The 19,295-nt window shown below is 35.8% G+C and overlaps 1 protein-coding gene across 2 annotated transcripts in view; it reads left to right on the top strand.

The window, feature by feature from the left end:
- Window positions 1-18,144, top strand: part of UBR2 (ubiquitin protein ligase E3 component n-recognin 2) — a 50,153-nt gene extending 32,009 nt beyond the window's left edge. For both annotated transcript variants that reach the window (XM_052674226.1, XM_052674235.1), the window contains exons 28-47: window positions 213-293; window positions 1,068-1,249; window positions 2,001-2,200; window positions 3,028-3,121; window positions 4,464-4,625; window positions 5,361-5,458; window positions 5,672-5,744; window positions 6,511-6,659; window positions 6,758-6,813; window positions 7,253-7,349; window positions 9,973-10,040; window positions 10,422-10,557; window positions 11,161-11,251; window positions 11,506-11,636; window positions 13,137-13,245; window positions 13,466-13,522; window positions 15,045-15,122; window positions 15,342-15,512; window positions 16,170-16,271; window positions 17,872-18,144. In XM_052674226.1, coding sequence (XP_052530186.1) covers window positions 213-293; window positions 1,068-1,249; window positions 2,001-2,200; window positions 3,028-3,121; window positions 4,464-4,625; window positions 5,361-5,458; window positions 5,672-5,744; window positions 6,511-6,659; window positions 6,758-6,813; window positions 7,253-7,349; window positions 9,973-10,040; window positions 10,422-10,557; window positions 11,161-11,251; window positions 11,506-11,636; window positions 13,137-13,245; window positions 13,466-13,522; window positions 15,045-15,122; window positions 15,342-15,512; window positions 16,170-16,271; window positions 17,872-18,013 — 2,277 coding nt within the window. In that variant the 3' untranslated portion in view covers window positions 18,014-18,144. The remainder of the gene's footprint in view (window positions 1-212; window positions 294-1,067; window positions 1,250-2,000; window positions 2,201-3,027; window positions 3,122-4,463; window positions 4,626-5,360; window positions 5,459-5,671; window positions 5,745-6,510; window positions 6,660-6,757; window positions 6,814-7,252; window positions 7,350-9,972; window positions 10,041-10,421; window positions 10,558-11,160; window positions 11,252-11,505; window positions 11,637-13,136; window positions 13,246-13,465; window positions 13,523-15,044; window positions 15,123-15,341; window positions 15,513-16,169; window positions 16,272-17,871) is intronic.
- Window positions 18,145-19,295: the final 1,151 nt, after the last annotated feature.

The raw sequence follows: 19,295 nt of genomic DNA, 5'->3' as shown, positions 1-19,295 counted from the left end.
TTCATATGATTTATGAAAACTCTGAAGATTGTTGAAACTTCCCTAATTCTACTGCAATGATTTTCTTATTTTCCATGTTTTATTCTGTCTACCTTTTATTTTTCTTTTTCTTGGAATCCTAGACAGCATATTATCTGGTCAGCGTTGTTGTTTGCACAGTCATGTTCATGCCACAAACTGAGAGATTTTGTTTTGTTTTTGTTTTTGTACAGACTTTTAATACCATTAAGAAACTAAGAGAGAGTTCTTCCACAAGTCCTGTGGCTGAGAGCGAAGGAACTGTTATGGAGGAGGTAAAACAAAGCTGTGGCAGATAGCTGATCTGAAACAGGTCCACACTGTGACTAACATCAGACTGTTTCTGATCACAGTTCTGAATCAAAGATGGCAAACGTCAGTGATTTCTTCAACTTTAGTTCTGTCTCACAGCTTGTAGGTCAAACAAACTTGTCTGTTTGCAAGACCTTTTAGGAGAGTCTCAGGTCTATTTTTACCTTGTAATACATACTGTAGCCTCCAAATCTTAGGCGAGTTTACCAGTACTTCTTATAGCACTGATCACAGCAGTTAGGGGATCCAACTCTTCTTCATTATTTCAGTTTCATTGAAAATGGTTAAAAATACATAGATATCATTTATTTTACTATGCAGATCATTCCAGATGAGCTCTGCTGTTTAATCTAGCTGGACATGATGTCTCAGAAACATAGGCCTTAGAGCACTGTAGTGCAATTAAGAATACAGCTAGCACAGAGGGAGAGCAGCACGAGATGCCTGTCACTTCCTTTTTTATCTTATGATGCTCAAAGGGAAGAGAAATACAAAATGTGGTGAAGGGTTGAGGTGGGGGAGAAGTGTTCTTCTGGATCTGCAGCTCCATCTGGCATTGAATATGAGCCAAAGACAAGAGGCCCTCAGAATTTTTGGATAGACTATTTTGCCTTTTTACGGGACTCCAACTGCGTAGGGGTTGATATAAGTTACATATGGCAGCAGCTAACGCAAGTTGTCCGTTGTTTTGAAATGGCTCACTGATTATTAATACTAATTGAATGATACAATTTCAGAGTTCACGTGATAAAGACAAAGCTGAGAGGAAGCGAAAAGCTGAGATTGCGAGGCTGCGCAGAGAGAAGATAATGGCCCAGATGTCTGAGATGCAGCGGCACTTCATTAATGAGAACAAAGAACTCTTTCAGCAGACTTTGGAGGAGCTGGATTCTTCAACTTCTGGAGTGCGTGATAATAGGTAATGAAATCTCATTGGAGGTTTTTTCTTTTTCACTTCTCCTATTGTTACTGCTTTAAAAAGTGCTTTTTTTTTAAAAAAAAAGTGTTCTTGGAAAAGTATTTAAAAGGGTTTTTTAAATACCAAGAAAGGAGCAGTAAATTGAGCCCTTTTCTCTTACTTGCTGGCAAGATGATGGATACTAATTTATTCCTCCCATCTCTCCCATCCTTGCAGTGCTTAACATCAACATGCAAATCATTTTGTTTTGTATTAAGTCATCCAGTAGCTTGTAGCTTGTCGGAAAAGAATGACACAGTAAATAGGAAATAGCTGATTATATGCATGTGAGGACCTGAAAGAAAATTTGCTTATAGCTGGAAATACAAAGTGAAGCATGTTAATGATTTTGTGGGGAAGTGGAGTGTTTTCCAGGCAATTAAGTTACAGAGGTATTGGAGGGTCACAAATACAGTTTGTGTTGAATTGGAGCAGTTCTCTTACTAATGAGAGGGGTTACTTTTTTTTTTTTTTCCTGGAAAAATGTTTTTGCATAATTTTTTTTCTGAAGACATAAATATTGTTATGTATGTGCCAAAACTGTTTTGTCAGAGAGTGTTTATCATAAAGCTAAATGCATATTGCATTTGAAGCATGATTGAACTGTGTGTGTATATATATATATATATATATATATATATATATATGTATATATAAAATATATATTTATCTTCCAAATAATGTACTCACTAATATTCTCTGTATGTTCTAGCCCTGTAATTTCAGATGCAAAACTCACAGCCCTGGGGCCAGAGCAAACTAGGGTAGCTGAACGCAGACAGATTGTTATGTGTATATTGTGTCAGGAGGAACAAGAAGTTAAAGTGGACAGTAGAGCTATGGTGTTGGCAGCATTCATTCAGAGATCAACTGTGTTGTCTAAAAATAGAAACAGAATTATTCCAGACCCTGGTAAGTGGTGTTCATAATGATGAATGCATGTCAGATTTCTGTAATGACCACATTTTCTTTTTACACAGCAGTGTTGCCTTCTTAACTGTGTAATTGTGAATGACTTCATCATAAGAAATGGTAAAACTCCTGAGTTCTAAGTGAGGTGGTTACATGTCCTAAGTAATAACATGAAATAACTGTGAAACATTATCAAAAAGAGTTCTGTCAGCCATTTTTGATAAATTATTTTTAAATATTGAAAACAATAAACCAAGCTCAGAAATGTTTATTTTTAAACTAACTCATAACGTTATAGGGAAAGAAGTGCTGGTATATCCTTGTGGTTTTGCAGGAGTATGCCTTCTTCTCAGTGAAATCATTTGTAGTGCTTCTTAGCAGTATTGATTTAAAAGAAAAAGAAAAAAGAAAAAGCCTTTGTGAAGCAGCTTCCTTTTTATTAATGGCATTATTACAAAGATGCCTGGATTCTATATATACAAACACAAAAAAATTTCCATACTGAATCATGTTGCACTCTGACCCTGAAGATTTATGTTCTTAGTCTCATTATTTAGTAGAACTAAACCACCAAAACTGCAGACAAATCTTTGGCCCAGAACCTCTGATATCCAGTCTAAGCGCAGTACATACACTCAAAACAAAAATTCAGAATGAGCTAAACAGTTTCAGTTGTGGATTAGTAGTGTGCTTTATGCTTCATCAAATGAATTGTTCTTTTGTAATCAAGTTTAGTTATAATGCAAATGCAGTTAAATCTTTTATCTGCGGTGAACTCTTGAGATAAATGTTAATTTCAATGTTCTTTTGTTTCATTTTGAATACAGAAAAGCATGACCCATTGTTCATGCATCCAGATCTGTCATGTGGAACACACACGGGTAGCTGTGGCCATATTATGCATGCTCATTGTTGGCAAAGGTAAAAAGCTGTATTTCAGTTAAGTCCAAATAGCACAGTTCGTACAACATTTAATTGCAAAACTGATATCCTGTTGCAAATTTAAAAAGCAGTGCCATAAAGCAATCACAGCAGCTTACTGCTTTAAAAATTATGTATGGTGTTATAAACATTGTAAACGTGTTTAAAATAATTTTCATTTGCTTTCTCATCTCAGTGAAGGAGAATCTGAAGCTGCACATGACAGCTTTCATTCCTTTTGAATATTTATCCATATACATCATGCCCTGTGGTACACATATCTGAACTCTGAAGTTCAGGTTCTTTTTTTACTGCTCAGCAATCGACACGTTCCTGCTGCTGCTTGTGCTCTTTATTGAAGTTTTAAATGACAGTGCACCCCTTGCACTTCTAATTCTTCTGTAATGTTTCATTTGAACTAGAAGCATATGTCCTAGTTTGAGCTTATCTTTGACACAGTGAGCTTTATCCCTTGTTCCTTGTTAAACCTTTTCAGTTATTCTTTTTTGTGGGAGAGTATAACGATAAATGTGCTTTGTATCACCAATTCTATGTGGCAAACATGAACTGGTAAGCCTCTGAATTCTATTTGGCCCTTGCTTTGGTCCTTGATGTGGCTTCTCAGGTGCCTCATTGCAAATTCTGCCTTACTTGTGAAGGCTGTCGGACTCCTGGAGATTGTGTCTGCAGCTGTGTAGTGATTCTCATGCAAGTTTCATTTCTAATAGTCTTTGATATGTGCTCACTGAAGATGTCTTCAGTTCATTCTTCAGTTCTTACTGTGTAGGTGATGTACAGTCCTGTGTAGTTTCCATTAACTCCTGGAAATGTCCTTTGCCTGTGTTCAGACCAGTTTTGTGATGTTGTAGGGCATACTCTAAACTATCCTAGAGACTTCAGGCAGCAGTTGTGTGTAGCAAAGTGGTGGATTTGGTTCATTTCTGAGATCAAACACCAGTTTTTCCACTTGCCCATGGGTAACGCTTGTGGAATATTCTGTAATTTTATGGGAAACTGAAGACTTTTTTTTAATCGTTCAACATTTTTTCTAACTTTCTTTCCCACCCTTCTTATAAATGGATATTGGTAAAGTTCAAGCTTAAATGTGATTGTGATTGTCTAACAAACTTCAGAATTTTGTGACTGCCAAAAACTGGGATAGCTTGCAATTAGACTGATCAAATAGTTGATGAGTGAAAGGGTGGAGATTTCTCCTTCAAATAATTCTTACGCTTGTCTGGGAAAAGGAAAACAAGTGTCTTCATAAGTATTCATGAATTTCTGTATTAAGGAAATTTGCTAATAGCAAAGCATCTCAAATATGTCTTGCTGTTTTCTGTAGGTATTTTGATGCTGTCCAAGCAAAAGAGCAACGAAGGCAACAAAGATTAAGAGTACACACAAGTTACGATGTAGAAAATGGTGAATTCCTTTGCCCACTTTGTGAATGTTTAAGCAACACTGTTATTCCTTTGCTTCCACCACCAAGGGTTTTGTTTAACAGGTCTGTTTGCTTGTTTATATACACCTTTGCAATTATAAAAAACAAAAACAAACAACCTCTCAAACATCACTATCCTCAAAGCCACTTAAGAGTTTCAACGTACCAGGCAATCCTTAACTAAATTCAGTGTTTTGACTTTAAAATTACCTTCAAAATTAAAAATTCAAAAATCGTTTGTTCTAGATCTGATTTTTATGTTTATTTTTGTTTTGCATTTTTTTAATTAATATTGTGGAATAAGCTTGTATGAATGAGATATGAGTATTGCTAATTTTAAGCAATTTAGTGCTAACTCAAACTATTACAACATCCTGATACTGGAAGTTGCAGATTTGGTCTCTCACTGCTGTTGCTGGTCTCAGAGCAATTTTTGGGAACTATTTAAAACAAACAAAAAAAGTAAAAACTCCCCAAACTTCACCTGAACCAAAGGCTATCAATGATCTCAGGAAAAACAAATTCTCTCTGGGTTACTTTTTTGCCTTTGGAAATGCTTACTGTTCTCTCTTTTGATAATCTCAATTTGCTTGCTTCTTTCTTTTGGTCTGTGGACCTTTCTAGTTTTTATGTGGTTTGGAATGGTGTGAAAGGCCCAAGAATTGCAGGAAAAAAAAGACTAAAAAAATGTGGACGACCCTCTTGAGGAAACAAAAGATCAGAGATGCCTATGAAATATTAATTTTTAATGTAGTTTGACTTCAAATAACATTTCGTCTTGTATTTACTTTTGGACAGGTTAGACTTTTCAGGCCAACCAGACCTCACTCAATGGATCAAAACAATATCTCAGCAAATAAAAGCACTATATTTACTTCGAGATGAAGACCGTTCAAGTAAGTCTGAGAAACTGTCTATTTGTATGTGAAAATGTTATGTTGTGCATGCAGAAGACCTGACATTATGGTTCTACCACTGTGGAGCTCAGAGAGTGTGTAGAAGAGGCAAGAATAGCTTAGCATTTCAGTTTCTGGTGATGTGTTCCTGCACCTTTTTATAATGTAAAAACTATGTGTAGGTAAATAATAATTTATTGCTTCTTGTTATAGATAATTCTGGCAGTTCAGAAAAAATGGATCAACTACAACTGCCTGAAGGATTTAGACCAGATTACAAACCGAAGTACGTATTTACATCTGAATAAATCTTTAAAATCTTCTTATGAGATGGTAATATGGAAATAGAATGTGACTTCTGTGCTATCTCAATAATACAGGTGAAAAGTATGAATTTTGTTTTATTTAAAGTTGATCCTATTATGATGATATTGGAATCCAAACCACAAGCAGTAAAAACTATATGATAGAATTTCAGAGGAAGATGCGGTTCATGAGCATTTAGAGAGAACCTGCAGTTGTATAATTTTCAGTGTGAAGATTGTGGGTTTTTTTCCCCTCTATTACCGTTAAATAGATTAAGGAGTCATCATTATAGATAGTTCAGCACAACAGTAAAGCATGAAGGATGTCTGGGAAATTGAGGGTGATTTCAGCTATTGCTATGTTTGTATTTGACTCTATCACTTCTTCATCTGGGGAGAGAAGGTAATTATTTACGTGCTATGGACACGTCTGCAGACTGCACGCAAAAATGCAAGACACCCATCTTAGGTGCTGATGGACTTTGTCATCACTAACCCACAATTAATTTAATTTATTCATAACTATTAGCACTGAAAATTATGTATTTTTAAGGCCATGGAACGGGACTGGCTCAAATAAAAAAGTAATGAGGAATGTAGCTAACACAGAAAAGAGGTTTAAAGAATACAGAGATGCAGAGAGAGATACTGGATACTTTAAAATTTATAAATGTATAGGATGAATGCTCAACATTGAAAGTGTTATGCTGTCAGGGGAAATAATTGATTAGCAATATTTTGTTTCAGGAATCCATATTCTGAAAGCATTAAGGAGATGCTGACAACATTTGGTACAGCAACATACAAAGTGGGCTTGAAGGTTCATCCAAATGAAGAAGATCCACGTGTACCTATAATGTGCTGGGGAAGCTGTGCTTACACAATACAGACCATAGGTACTAATGTATTCATTTTGTTCCTTTACAACATGGATCTCAGAATTTAGTTAAATTTACAACATTAAAATGTTTTTGTATTTTCTTGTCTTCCCCAGAACGAATTCTAGCTGATGAAGATAAGCCATTATTTGGCCATTTACCTTGTCGACAGGTAAGGATTAAGTAGCAATTTCTTTATCTACCAGGACAAAAAGAGAGAATTGCGCTTCTTTAATGCAGAATGTCTAAATTTTAAGCTATAGTTCTTTGGTAATTTTCTTTTTCAGGATGTTACCATCTAGTCAATCAGTATCTAATTATTAAGAAAGTCTATTTTAGATTTATTTTTAAATATACTGACAAAAATGTTTTATTCATTGATGCACAGCAGTTCAGTAAGGCCAAGATTTCTCTTTGTAGCAGTCAAAATAAGAATACCAAGGAAACTTGCATAACTGTATGAACATCAATATCTCTGTTGTTCTTAAACACTCAGACTGCTCCCTCAAACTTCAGCTGAGGAGCCCAAAAGACTGCTATAAATCAGAAGGCATTTTTCATATTGAAGAATTTAGTTAACTGTGAAAATCTTTTTTTGTGTGTATTTAAAGGATGACTGCCTTACATCATTAACAAGATTTGCAGCAGCTCACTGGACAGTCTCATCTCTTTCAGCTGTAAAGGGTCACTTTTGTACTCTCTTAGCATGTAAGTTTGCCACCTCATTTTTCTCCTCCTCCCCCCACACAAAGATAAAGATGCTTACAAATGACAAATCAGCATTTCCACCTGTGTACCCATATATTTCATTGTACTGAGGAAAAATATCATATCTCTTAGTTTGCAGTTCCAACATGAATTTCAAGCAAATCATGTGAAGTTGTGTTGACTTTTCCCAGGATTTCAGTTGCTGCTTCTGGAAGGTTTCAAGAGTGAAAGAGACAAAAGTGTGGTCTTTCACAATACAAAAGTTATATTGGAATTAAAAAAAAAAAAAAGAAAGTTAAATAATTGTGTTTATTGTAGTATTGGAAAAAAATACAATATTACCTGAGGTCTGTAATGTATCTGTGAACTTTGCTGTCTTTAAAAAGTAGGTTTTGTGATAAGGCAGGATGTAATACACAATGTTATATATTAGTTGAGAATTTTGATTAAAGCATCCGACATGTTCTAGGCTTGAATCATTTACAAATACAGCTGAGAAGTCTGGAAATCAGCCTATTGTTCAAGTCAGATGAATATGATGCTTTTTTTTTTTTTTTTTTTTTTTTAGGTTATGGGTGACTGGCATTTCTGAAATTAGACTTCTTTAGATAGTCGAGGATTTTTTTTTTACTGATAAATAACAGTACTAAGAATGAAATAATTAGTTTGAACATCAGTGAGATTCCAGAGTAAAATTTTAGGTTCCATAGTGGAATGTATCTTTTCTAAGGGGTAGAATTTTAGTAAAGCTGAAGGATGAGGAACAATAATTACACGAGAGGACTGCTCTGAAAGGGTATTAAAGGCTGGGATACTTTGAATGTCAGTAGAGCAGGGAGGTTTTTAACATGCCTGCCCACACTGAAATTACTAGTGAAATCAATGCCACCTACTTCTGCAAATGATGGGCAGTTTTGTAAGACAGAGGTTATTTCACATTGGTTTGTAGTAGTAGTGATTGAGTGCTTCTCTGTGGGAAGAAGAACAGAATGTTGCCAGCTATTTGACTGGAACTTTGTAGCAAGCAGTTCCACATGGCTTGGTGGTTGATTTTTTTTGTTTGTTTATTTAAATCTGACATTATATTTCTTTAAAGCTCTGTTTCCCTCCATCAGTCCCTCTGTGCAGTTACATAAGCAACTGTACTACTTTTGTTTTTCAGAAAAACAATACTTGATATTTTATTTTCCAAGACAAAGAATAAGGAGGGCTTTGATCTGACAGTGTTCTATGAATTAATTGTAAATAAAGATAGCTTATTGAAAAAAATCTGTTTTGAAAGACCCTTATCTGGTCAGGTTTTTCTCATAGAAGCCTGTTCAAAAATGTGGGTTAGAGTTCCATGGTGTTATGCTTATGAAAGCAAGAACATCCAAAGTCTGAGCGATGCTGAAATGTTTGATGGTAGAAATAGCTGTAAAATGTCACAAATATTGAGCTGTTAATATTCTGGCCGTCAGGGCAACAGTCTTCAACTAAGATATTCTTCAATATCTTCAATATTCTTCTATTATTCATAATATAATACATATATATATTTTTTTTTTTTTACTGTAGCAGTGCTTTTATACTTTGCAACTTAATGCTTACAGCTGCACTGTAGAACTGTTCTCACAGCTGCACTTTCAGCTCTTATTATAATCTGTTTTTATTGATCAGAGTAAGGATGTTTGTGGCTATTCCCAAGTTGTTTTAAATATGTTTTAACTTTTCAAGAAATTTTATTTATGCTTGCTTTTAAATGGAGGTACTTAGAATCTGTTAAGTGTGTGGACTTTTGTTATCTGGGGTGCTTTAGTTCACATTTCGTGGTTACTGTGAATGGTACTGAGACAGAAGAACTAATTCTTAACTCTTTCCTAATTAAAGATAAAAAAAAAAAAATGAATTAAAGACTTAGCAGTGTGTTTTTGAGTTCTGTAAGGGAAATGATTTACATGAGGTGAGTCCAGGGAGCCTTGTAAGGTTGAGCAAACTGCAGAAGCTTCCATCTGATCAGCTGTCTGACAGGCAAGGATCAGTGTTTTGATTGAGTCTATTTGTGGTCAGAAGTTGAAATACTGTGGCGTTTTCTATCCCAGTGGGAAAACTAGCAGTAAAGGACAGGCACTGTCAAGAGTAGTAATGACAGCATTTAGTTGCAGTTGTTTTGCTTTTGTATCATTTCAATACAGTAGTCAAGTAGGCAAAAGTTTGCAATGAATGACTCTATGTCATAGAAGGACTTGAGTGGGAAGGGACCTCAAGATATGAACTCCAACTCCCCTGCCACATGCAGGGCCACCAAGCTCTACATTTAATGCTAGAGCAGGCTGCCCAGGGCCCCATCCAGCCTGGCCTTGAACACCTCCAGGGCTGGGACATCCACAACCTCTGTAGGCAATTATGTGGAGGATAAAAAGGGATGGGAGGCAATGTTGTACTACTTGCTTACAGTCTTGTACAATAGTGTTGAACAACTCTTGAAATCTCACATTTCTGGTAAAAAAAAATATTTGTATGTTAAATTCTTTAAGCATATTAGCCAAGGAGATTGATCTCATTTTGTAACTGAAATAAGCTAAAATGTTTTTTGTATTTAAATACTGAATTGGTAAATGTATTTTTTCTTTAAAATACTTAGCACTGGTGCCTAATGAGAAAAATGGAAACCTTCCATGCATACTTGATATCGACATGTTTCATTTATTGGTAAGTATTCCTTAATATATATTAACAGTGTTGTGCTCCAGTAGGCACCGTGTAAAAACTTCCTTGGAAACTTGAATTCTGGGTGAGGAATCTTTCAAAAAATTCAGCATTTTCAGCATATTCATCATTACAACATTTATTTATCTATCACTGATTAAGACCATTTAAGATATTTTTTTCTTGCAATTTACTTCTGTAAATGCAAGTGAGTTAAATGAAGAGAAATGTGAACTTTGGATGTTTTTAAGAAGAAAAAAGACAGTCATTGTTCTGTTAAGTAATGACTGGTTAATTAGCGCTTCAGAATTAGCCTACTTGCAGCATAAATAGAGAAAATTGGAAGATTTAAAAAGAAAATAATCCACCTGCTTTCTTTTCCAGGTCAGCTTGGTGCTCTCTTTCCCTGCCATACATTGTCAGGATTTTTCAGGGATCAGTCTTGGCACTGGAGATCTTCACCTGTTTCATCTTGTCACAATGGCACACATAATACAAATTCTGCTTACCTCATCGACAGGTAATGCCACTTCTGTTCAGTTTTTACTGAAACAATGGCTCACATCTGCACTTAGAAAGCACACCAGTTGCTATTGGTAAATGTATGCAGTTTGCTGTGTTAAAATAAAATTGCTGATGCTTTTTTCCCTTCCATTGAAAATATTGATAACTCATGAAAATTCACTCTCCTGTCCTTATTACTTACACTGGAGACTTTTTTGCGGCCTAGCTCGTTGTGAGTCCTGCTCTCCAGTGAATGTAGTCATGTCTGGGGGTGTTTATTGCAGAAACTTGGCTTAAATGTTGTCTGATGAATAAGTTGCAGTTAGGGTGTAAGGAATCAGCGCCTCTTCTAGCAAGAGGAACTGGGAAAGGCAGAGTGTATCAAAAGCAAAAAAAACTCCAAGCAATTACAGTCAAAACAAAAGCAGTCAAGCAAGGAAACCAACGCCTCACTGGAATTAACAGCAGCATAAAGTTACAGTATAAGATATGATATCACTGTATGATATTCTGGTGAAGAGTTGTCCATTGGAATATTTCACTTAGTTTTAATCTTCTCAAAATTTGCATTCTTGCTGTACAAGTTGTAGAAGTAACTTTTTATTTCTTTGTTCCTCAGAAGAGAATGGCATGGATCAAGAGAACACCAGCAGTGAAGAAGAAGAAGCTGTGCTTACGCTGTATAAATTTCTTTGCCAGTGTACAGGAAGGTATGGCAGTCTTTCAGTGTCTGAGTGAACTTATTAGAATCTGAAATACCTATGCAAATTTTACCTTAATTAAGTGTCCAAGTTAGTTACCGTTTTTGAATCTATTGTAGTGTTGTTCTTAGTGTTGAAATAAACATTATATTTACTGACTTCAGTTTAAACAAGCATTACTTAATAGGAAATAGGACTGAAGACTTGCTAAATATAGCTTTGAAACTGCAAAGTCTTTGTTTTGTTTTGTTTTTTCTCTTAAGTGCCTTGAAAGAAATTTCCTCAGGATGGCACCTATGGAGGAATCTAAAAGCTGGAATCATGCCTTTTCTGAGATGTTCTGCTTTGTTCTTTCATTACTTAAATGGAGTCCCAGCACCCTCAGAACTTCAAGGTACCTTGTGCTTAACTTTTTGTATTGTCAGCTTTCCAAAAGACACAAACAAATATGTATTGGTGAAGCAAAGTACATATAGGATCTTTTCTGAAAAACAAAACAAAACCTGGTGGAATGAATTGCAGCCTTGATACCAGGGCGAAATTAGATTTCTATAACAGAAACAAACAAACAAAAAAAACCCCAAACAACCACTCCAACATTTCAGATTCATTTTTTAAAACTTTTTTTAACGTGGAGACCTATACTGTTCTGGATTATTTAAAACAGAAATTTATGTTCTTCTGTTATATAATATATAATATATATAATAAGTGAAATATTTTCTATTCCAGTTCTGTTATTTGTTACTGTTGCCCAATAAGACCTGCTTTTGTTTGCATTGTTATCAACATTTTGAGTTAATAACTTAAGCCTCCAAACAAAAACTGGTTATATACGTCACAACTGATTGTAAAACTTAAAGTATTAATCATAGTAATCAAAAGTAGGGTCACACTTCTTTGGGATTCCCAAGTTTAAAACGTGGTTACTTGGTGCAGAGCTGGTGTTAGAACAGTTGATTTTCATGATTTGTTGCATGCTGTGGATTGTTTCCTTGACATGAAGCTTCTTGACAAGCTGTAGTAAAATGTAAATTTTCATTGGACAGTTGACATGCTTTACACATTTGGTATTAAAAAAGAAACCTTTATTTCCAAATTTCACTTTCCTGGAACAAGATTCCTCAGATTCAATGTGGACTGGTAATGAGCAATAGTGTTGAGTCTGTTGTAAAGATATTAAGATGAGATACAAAGTATGGCTCTACTTACAGACAGAGGTCCATGATGTTTTATAGAACGGTTCTAAGAAAGAGGAAGGTGAGGGAACAGCGTGCATCCTAATTTTCTTCACTGCTTTGGAAGTAAAAGAGACTGTGACATAGAAGAGTAGTGGTACTGCTTATCATGCAAGTTGACAGAGCAAAGCTCCAGGGAGTCAAGCCAGTAGCGTGACGTGCAGTGGATGTGTCCTAAAAAATATTGTTTGCAGAATTTGGCATTGCAGTCAGTTGAAATGACTGTGTTTTTGGGATTGTTGGGCACTGATCACATGTGACTCGTTTGTGTCATGATCTAGAAAGAGCATAAAGTTACCATTTAACTGACAACATTTAAAAAAAAAAAAAAAGATATGCTCACTTGTGGAGACCATTGAGCTCTCATTGTGGTTCTTGAATGAGCAGCTTGAAGCCTGCTTTGAGAGGAAATCTGTGGAAATCTGCTTGTCATTACTGGCAGATTTCCAACATTGCTGCCTGCTGCAGTTACCAGTATTCTTTCATACTTCATACCACACCTTGGTATGGAGGAATACAGATTTTTTTTAGTTTTTTCTTTTTTTTTTAAGACAGCTGTCTCATTTCAGGCTGTATTTCATTTATCATAGATGTAATTTTAAAAGGACTATTATGAGAATGATACTTTTTTCTTTCTTTCTTTTTTTTTTTTACAGTGAATGGAACAAACCAGTTTGAACACTTATGTAGCTATCTTTCCTTGCCAAGCAACCTCACCTGCCTTTTTCAAGAAAATAGTGAGATTCTGAATGCCTTGGTAGAAAGGTATGCTTCATTTTTATGCTTAAATTAATATAGATTTCTACACAAACACAGTTCTGTAACTGTTCTCCAAGGGGTCTGTATATACAAGTGGAAGTTAATCAGATTTTTAAAAGCATTTATGGAAGAAATGTTTTTGAAAAATCCTTTTGGTTGTAGATTATTGGTAAATGTACTCTGAAACGTCTTTGGAAGTCAAAATCTCCTTTCTGCTTTCTTGCAGTTGGTGTAGTAACAGCGAAGTAAAAAGATATCTGGAAGGCAAGAGGCATGCTGTCAGGTAATCGTGGAGAGGTTTTAAGCATACACAACAAACTTTGATGTTGCAGTTTTCTCTTGGTGATGTTTTTTTTCTAAGAGGTATTTCAAAGAACATAAAAGCAGCCTTGTATTATTTAATGGCAAAGAGCTTGGGGGTTTAGCAAAGAAATTTTGAAAGTGAAATATTGCTTGTATTCATAGATTTTGAAGTGAAAATGAAATTTTACAGTTCTATTGAGGCTGATCTGCAGCAGAGAGAGCCCATGGCTTTTCTTCAATTTTCTGAAGTTTTCTACTTTTGCAATTTAAAAAAGTACGTTGCAAATACATGTATGAAACTCTTATTGAAAAGTGCAGAATCTTTAATTATATCCTTAAATAATACACATTTTCCAGTTAAATTAATAACAGGTCACTTAGTAGAAAAGCAAACAAAGGAAAACTTCACACACACATTTCTGTTTGCTAAGCAATTTATTTAATGCTTTCTGAATTCAGAGTATAGTGGGCTTAGGTTGGACTGTTTGTAAAGAATGGGTAAAACTAAAGATCTATTTCATTTAAATGGTCATCCATTTTTATAATTAAAAATCAATATTAGGTTCTCAGTGCTGTCAATAAAACCATATCCCTGTATTTCATTTGCCTTTGCTCATTGCAAAAACTCACTTTCAGTATTGTGTGTGCAAAAAACTGACAAAGAATTATAGCTTTATTTATTAAATACCAAGCTACTAACAGACTCTTAAACAGTAAGAATACTTTTTTTAATGTGTTTCCTGCTGCATATGATTATTGAGGTTGTTTTTTTACTCTTTTTCCTTTGATGATTCTTAACTGTTCTTTCTCAGTTTGTGTCCATTTTGGTGATTTTTTTTTTTATTTTTTTTTTCCCCTCTCATCTCATTCTGAAACATTGTTTGTCTCTAATCTGTATTTACATTTCAGGCTTTTGTATGTATTTTTTGTAGAAGCAAAAAAAATTATTAGAAGGTATAGTGTCAGCCAAAAAAGCAAAACCAAAAAAAATTGGCCTTGAAAATTTATTTCTGAGGATACAAATATTAGGTATTAAATACATGTCCATGCAGTAAAAACCATCTAATTGTCTTCAGAATGCAGGTCAGGTTATCTAAGCTAGAGAGTCAGTCTGTTTTCCATTCTGTGTTAGTGATAGCAGGGAAATGCAGAACAAACTGATAAGGGATGAAGGCAAATTTTTTGCACCTGTCGTGACCTTACGAGGTGTCACTGAAAGCATATATGATGTGGTTTTCTGACTTTCTGTATGTGTTTATTCTCAGATCTGTTACAAGAATACATCTAGGAAAGCTGGAGGTGGTGTAACTGGTGCTGTGGGCTCCTTTTTTTATGAGCTGCCACTTAGTGTTTGAATAGCAGAGAGGAGGAAAACTTTAAAAAAAAAAAAAAAAATTATTGGCAGATGCTGTTTAGATTATTTGGGAAAATATGAATTAGCTTGAAATCACTGTGTATTGCTGCTTAAACCTCCAGTGGCTAATTTGATTGTTTCATTCCAGCTATGCAAGAGAATCCAATAAGTTAATAGACCTTCCGGATGACTACAGCTGCCTCATTAACCAAGCTTCTAATTTCTCGTAAGTTGCATGCAGTTATACTGAGAACCCCTAAAGTCTTCTGCTGCTTTTCATAAACTGGAAAATATCTAATCTAAAAGTCTCACATAAACTGTTCATGGAATGATGAAGTTAATAGCAGTTACTGATTGTTATCTTTTCCAGCAAAAACCCGTTTGAATATTATGACACAGGGAGCATAAATATAACATAATTTTATTTCTTTTTGCTTAATAAAAGGTGTCCAAAATCAGGTGGTGACAAAAGCAGAGCTCCAACATTGTGCCTTGTGTGTGGGACCATGCTATGTTCTCAGAGTTACTGTTGTCAAACTGAGTTAGAAGGAGAAGATGTTGGAGCCTGTACTGCACATACATACAGCTGTGGTTCTGGAGTGGGCATATTCCTTAGGTAAGGAACTGAGTGCTGCTGCTTATCCTGCTAGGTTACGTGTGGACATGAGTGGTTCCATAAATGTGCTTGTAGGGTGAATAGGCTGGAGTGGAGTCATCTTTGTGTTTGGAGGTCGTTTCTTTGAAAAAACAGGAAATAGGAATTTCATCTTAAAATAGATTTCTCTGTTTCTTTCCACTCAAGCATTAAGAAACAAGGCGAATTCCTTGACTACTTCTTTTGTCGTTGCTGAAAACATTAAAATTTGTTTTAGTCGGCTTCCTGCAGAGTTAATTTACAATTCTCTTGGCAGTTGGATAATAATGTTGCAGTAATTATCTCTCATGTTGTTACATGCATACGAGGAAAGGTTAGATAATCTCTATTTTCACTTCAGCAAAGATTAGTGAGATGTGATATTGTTTTATTTTCTTGTGGTCATGTGGAGTACTTTACAGATCGTAAATGATACGATATGACTTACCAAGGAATTATAGCAGGAAGAGAATAAGATTGCAATTCTTCTTTTTAAAAAAAAAGTGCCTTTAAAAGTCTACACACACAGGTTGCACAGAATGAAAGTAGTTGAGAATTGGAAAAATAGCATCTGTGAAAGTATGAGGAATTATATGTCTAAAAGTCAACACCTAAAATCTACTCTGCTTTTCTCTCTAGAGTACGAGAATGTCAGGTGCTCTTTTTAGCTGGAAAAACAAAGGGCTGCTTTTATCCTCCTCCTTACCTTGATGACTATGGAGAGACAGACCAGGGACTTCGGTAAATATTTTTGTAAATAACTTTTAAAAACAGGAATTCTGAAGTTATGAGCAGTTTTCAGGTCTAAAAACTTAAATAATTCTTAGCATCTCTGCAGTTGCCTAGAAAACAGGGCTGCTCTGAAAGTAGTGCCTCCTATTTTATTATGTTGGCCCACAACATCAGAAGAGGCTACTGGTGGTATGGCAGTAGAGCTTGAACCCTCCCAGGAATAATCTATTATATTTTGTTGCCATGCAACAGATGGCAGCAGAGGGGCAGTCTGACAAAATGGCGTCTGACAGGGAAGTGTGTATGGAGCAAAGGTGTGTCACTGCCTTCACGTGGAAAAAGTGGCATCCACTGACAGTCATCAATGCTTGTTGAGTGTTTGTGGAGACCAAGCAGTGGATGTGAGCACAGTGAGGCAGTGGGTGGTGCTTTTCATTGGTGGCAACAGCAGTGTGAAAGACAAGCTGTGTTCTGGACAAGGCTGAAGGTGACAGTGTCCTGGACTGCATCATTACAAGCAGTGTCACCACTATGAGCTGGAGTCAAGACAACAGTCCATGGGGTGGCGATGTGATTTCTCCATCTTAGAAAAAGTTCAGGATGCAGCCGCTAGCAGATGAAGTGAGTGCACTATCTTTTAGGATAGGATGGGGCAATTCTTCTAGATTTCCTCGAAACTAGACAAATATCAACTCTGACTGCTGCACTGCAACACTGACTAAGCTGAAGGCTGGCACTGCTAGAGTCAGGCCAGAGAAGATGACAACCTTTCTCTTTCAGCACAATAACACCAGTCCTCATACCAGTTTGAAGAATGTAGAATGTATCACCAATCTTGACTGGACTGTTCTACCAGACCTGCATTGTAATCTTGGTTTAGCACATTCTATCTCCCATCTGTGTGGGCAACAATTTCCTAGCAATGACACCATCATAGCAGCTGTAGAACTGCAAATCACCTTTGCTTGTGTAGATTTTTACAAGTTTACATGCAGGCTCTTGTTCATTGCTGGTAAAAATTGCGTAGCTAGTGGTGGTGACTATGTTGAAAAATAATGTTTTGTAGCAGAGAATTGGCTCCATCAAACAGTGTTATTGTGCTCTTTGTAAGTGGTGTAGTTTCCATAGAAGCTAATAGGAGGCATTACTTTTGGAGCAACCAAGGTATGTGCACAGACTTTTATCTGTGTTATTTTAATCCTAAGTGAAGTTGTAATGGGATGATTTGATTTAATGTGGTGATTTTGTCTTCTGTCTCTGTTTCCTATGAGAACAGTTTGAGGCCTTGATGTTGTTACCAGTCCCTACTTCTGAAACTTGTCAAAATCATAGAATGTGAGCTGGGTCAGCATGGCAAGGCTGCTGGAAAAATCTGTATTCAGAGCACTGTTAACTGCACTGATTGCCAAAATGCAGAGGGAACCCTTGAGTGATCGGGCTGGGAGAACAGACCAGATAGCGCTCCGGTTTGCAGATTAAAGTACCTGTTGGTTTGTTCTGATGAGGGAATAATGTGAAAGGGTTATCTCAACGTTCTGCACTGCACCTCCAGTGTTTGTGCCTGGTGGCAGCGGTTTATCGTATCCAGTAAGCCTTCTCTCTTTTCCAGGCGTGGGAATCCCTTACATCTGTGCAAAGAACGATTTAAAAAGATTCAAAAACTCTGGCAGCAGCACAGCATCACAGAGGAAATTGGACATGCACAAGAAGCAAATCAGACACTAGTTGGCATCGACTGGCAGCATTTATAATGGTTATCTGCTGAAGACTGGAACTTTAATAAGACTTTTGTAATTCAATAAGCTTTTTCAAAGGAGGGATTCGGAAGAAAAAAAAAAAAAAAGGTTTGAGAAAATGAAATAAACCCAGTCCTTTTATTTAATCTTTGTTTTACATTGTATTTCATAAAGATACCAGTTAACAATAACCAAGTAAACTTTGTACGTAAGCAAGTTTTATTAGTCATATAATTTGCACTGTGCTTCCTTCACAGAAACCTCTTGGGTTATAAACCTGGGCAAACGAACTTGAGTTTCTGATTGAAAAGAATGACTCTTTTTGGAAGTCTATGATATTTCTTACAAACTACCAGAGGAAATAGACTGCTGAAATGGAAACTAGATAGAGCACAATTACAGATTGTGTCTTGCCCCTTGCTAGTGATCTGAGCCGTTTTATTTATTTTTCTGCCTTTTAATACCTAAGCTGTGTGTACATGCAATGGAATGAAGTCAGGAAGCAAATAATGTAGCGAATGGATGTTTCTGTCTGCATCGGTGGATAATTCACTCTTACACTTGGCATATCTGAAATGATTTTGTCATTTGTACTCTTGCAGCTTTCTTGCTTCCAGTTGTTTTTAACTAAAAAAAAAAAAAAAAAAGAGAAAAAAAAGAACAACAAACCCTAACACTAGCTTTATGAGTAAAATAATTTAATTTAAAGCTTTTTCCAGAGCATTGCACTCCTTAGAATTATGTAGTTTGTAATTTGAATTTAGCTGGGAAACCCTTTCACGTCAGTTATGTGATTGGTTATTGGTATTCAAGGGTTGACATTTGTGCTTTAGAAGATATTTTAAGATAATAACGATGTGTAAAAATGTCATGAAAGCTGATTTTGTTAATTTGCAGAAGCAGAGAGGATATTTTCTTCGTTTTGGTTAAGAGTCAACTGCTAAGGTGCAGATCCCACCTACGTTTTGTTGCGGATGAGCTGAATGATTTCTTCTGACTTTGAATGGGCGCAATCACACTGCCCGCATTTTTGCCTCTGTTCATTTTTTCTGTTGTACCATCAAGTATATTTACTTTTGGCTTGATTTAAAGCTCTGTAAAGATGTTTGCATATAGTATATTTTATAAATATATTCTATAACTGCGCAGATTTGCACTTGATACAAGGGTGCCTGAAGGCAGTGAGTTTTCTAGTTGTATGTAATTAGACCGCCAAGGTGTCTCTAAAAAAGTGACATTATACTTGATTGATTTAAAATAAAATCCATTACCCTTATCTCTCCTACCTTTTGACAAA

This window comes from Tympanuchus pallidicinctus, unplaced genomic scaffold, assembly GCF_026119805.1.
Source record: "Tympanuchus pallidicinctus isolate F22 unplaced genomic scaffold, pur_lepc_1.0 scaffold1, whole genome shotgun sequence".
In the NCBI taxonomy this organism is placed as follows: domain Eukaryota; kingdom Metazoa; phylum Chordata; class Aves; order Galliformes; family Phasianidae; genus Tympanuchus; species Tympanuchus pallidicinctus.
This window is presented reverse-complemented; position numbering and strand designations above follow the sequence as displayed.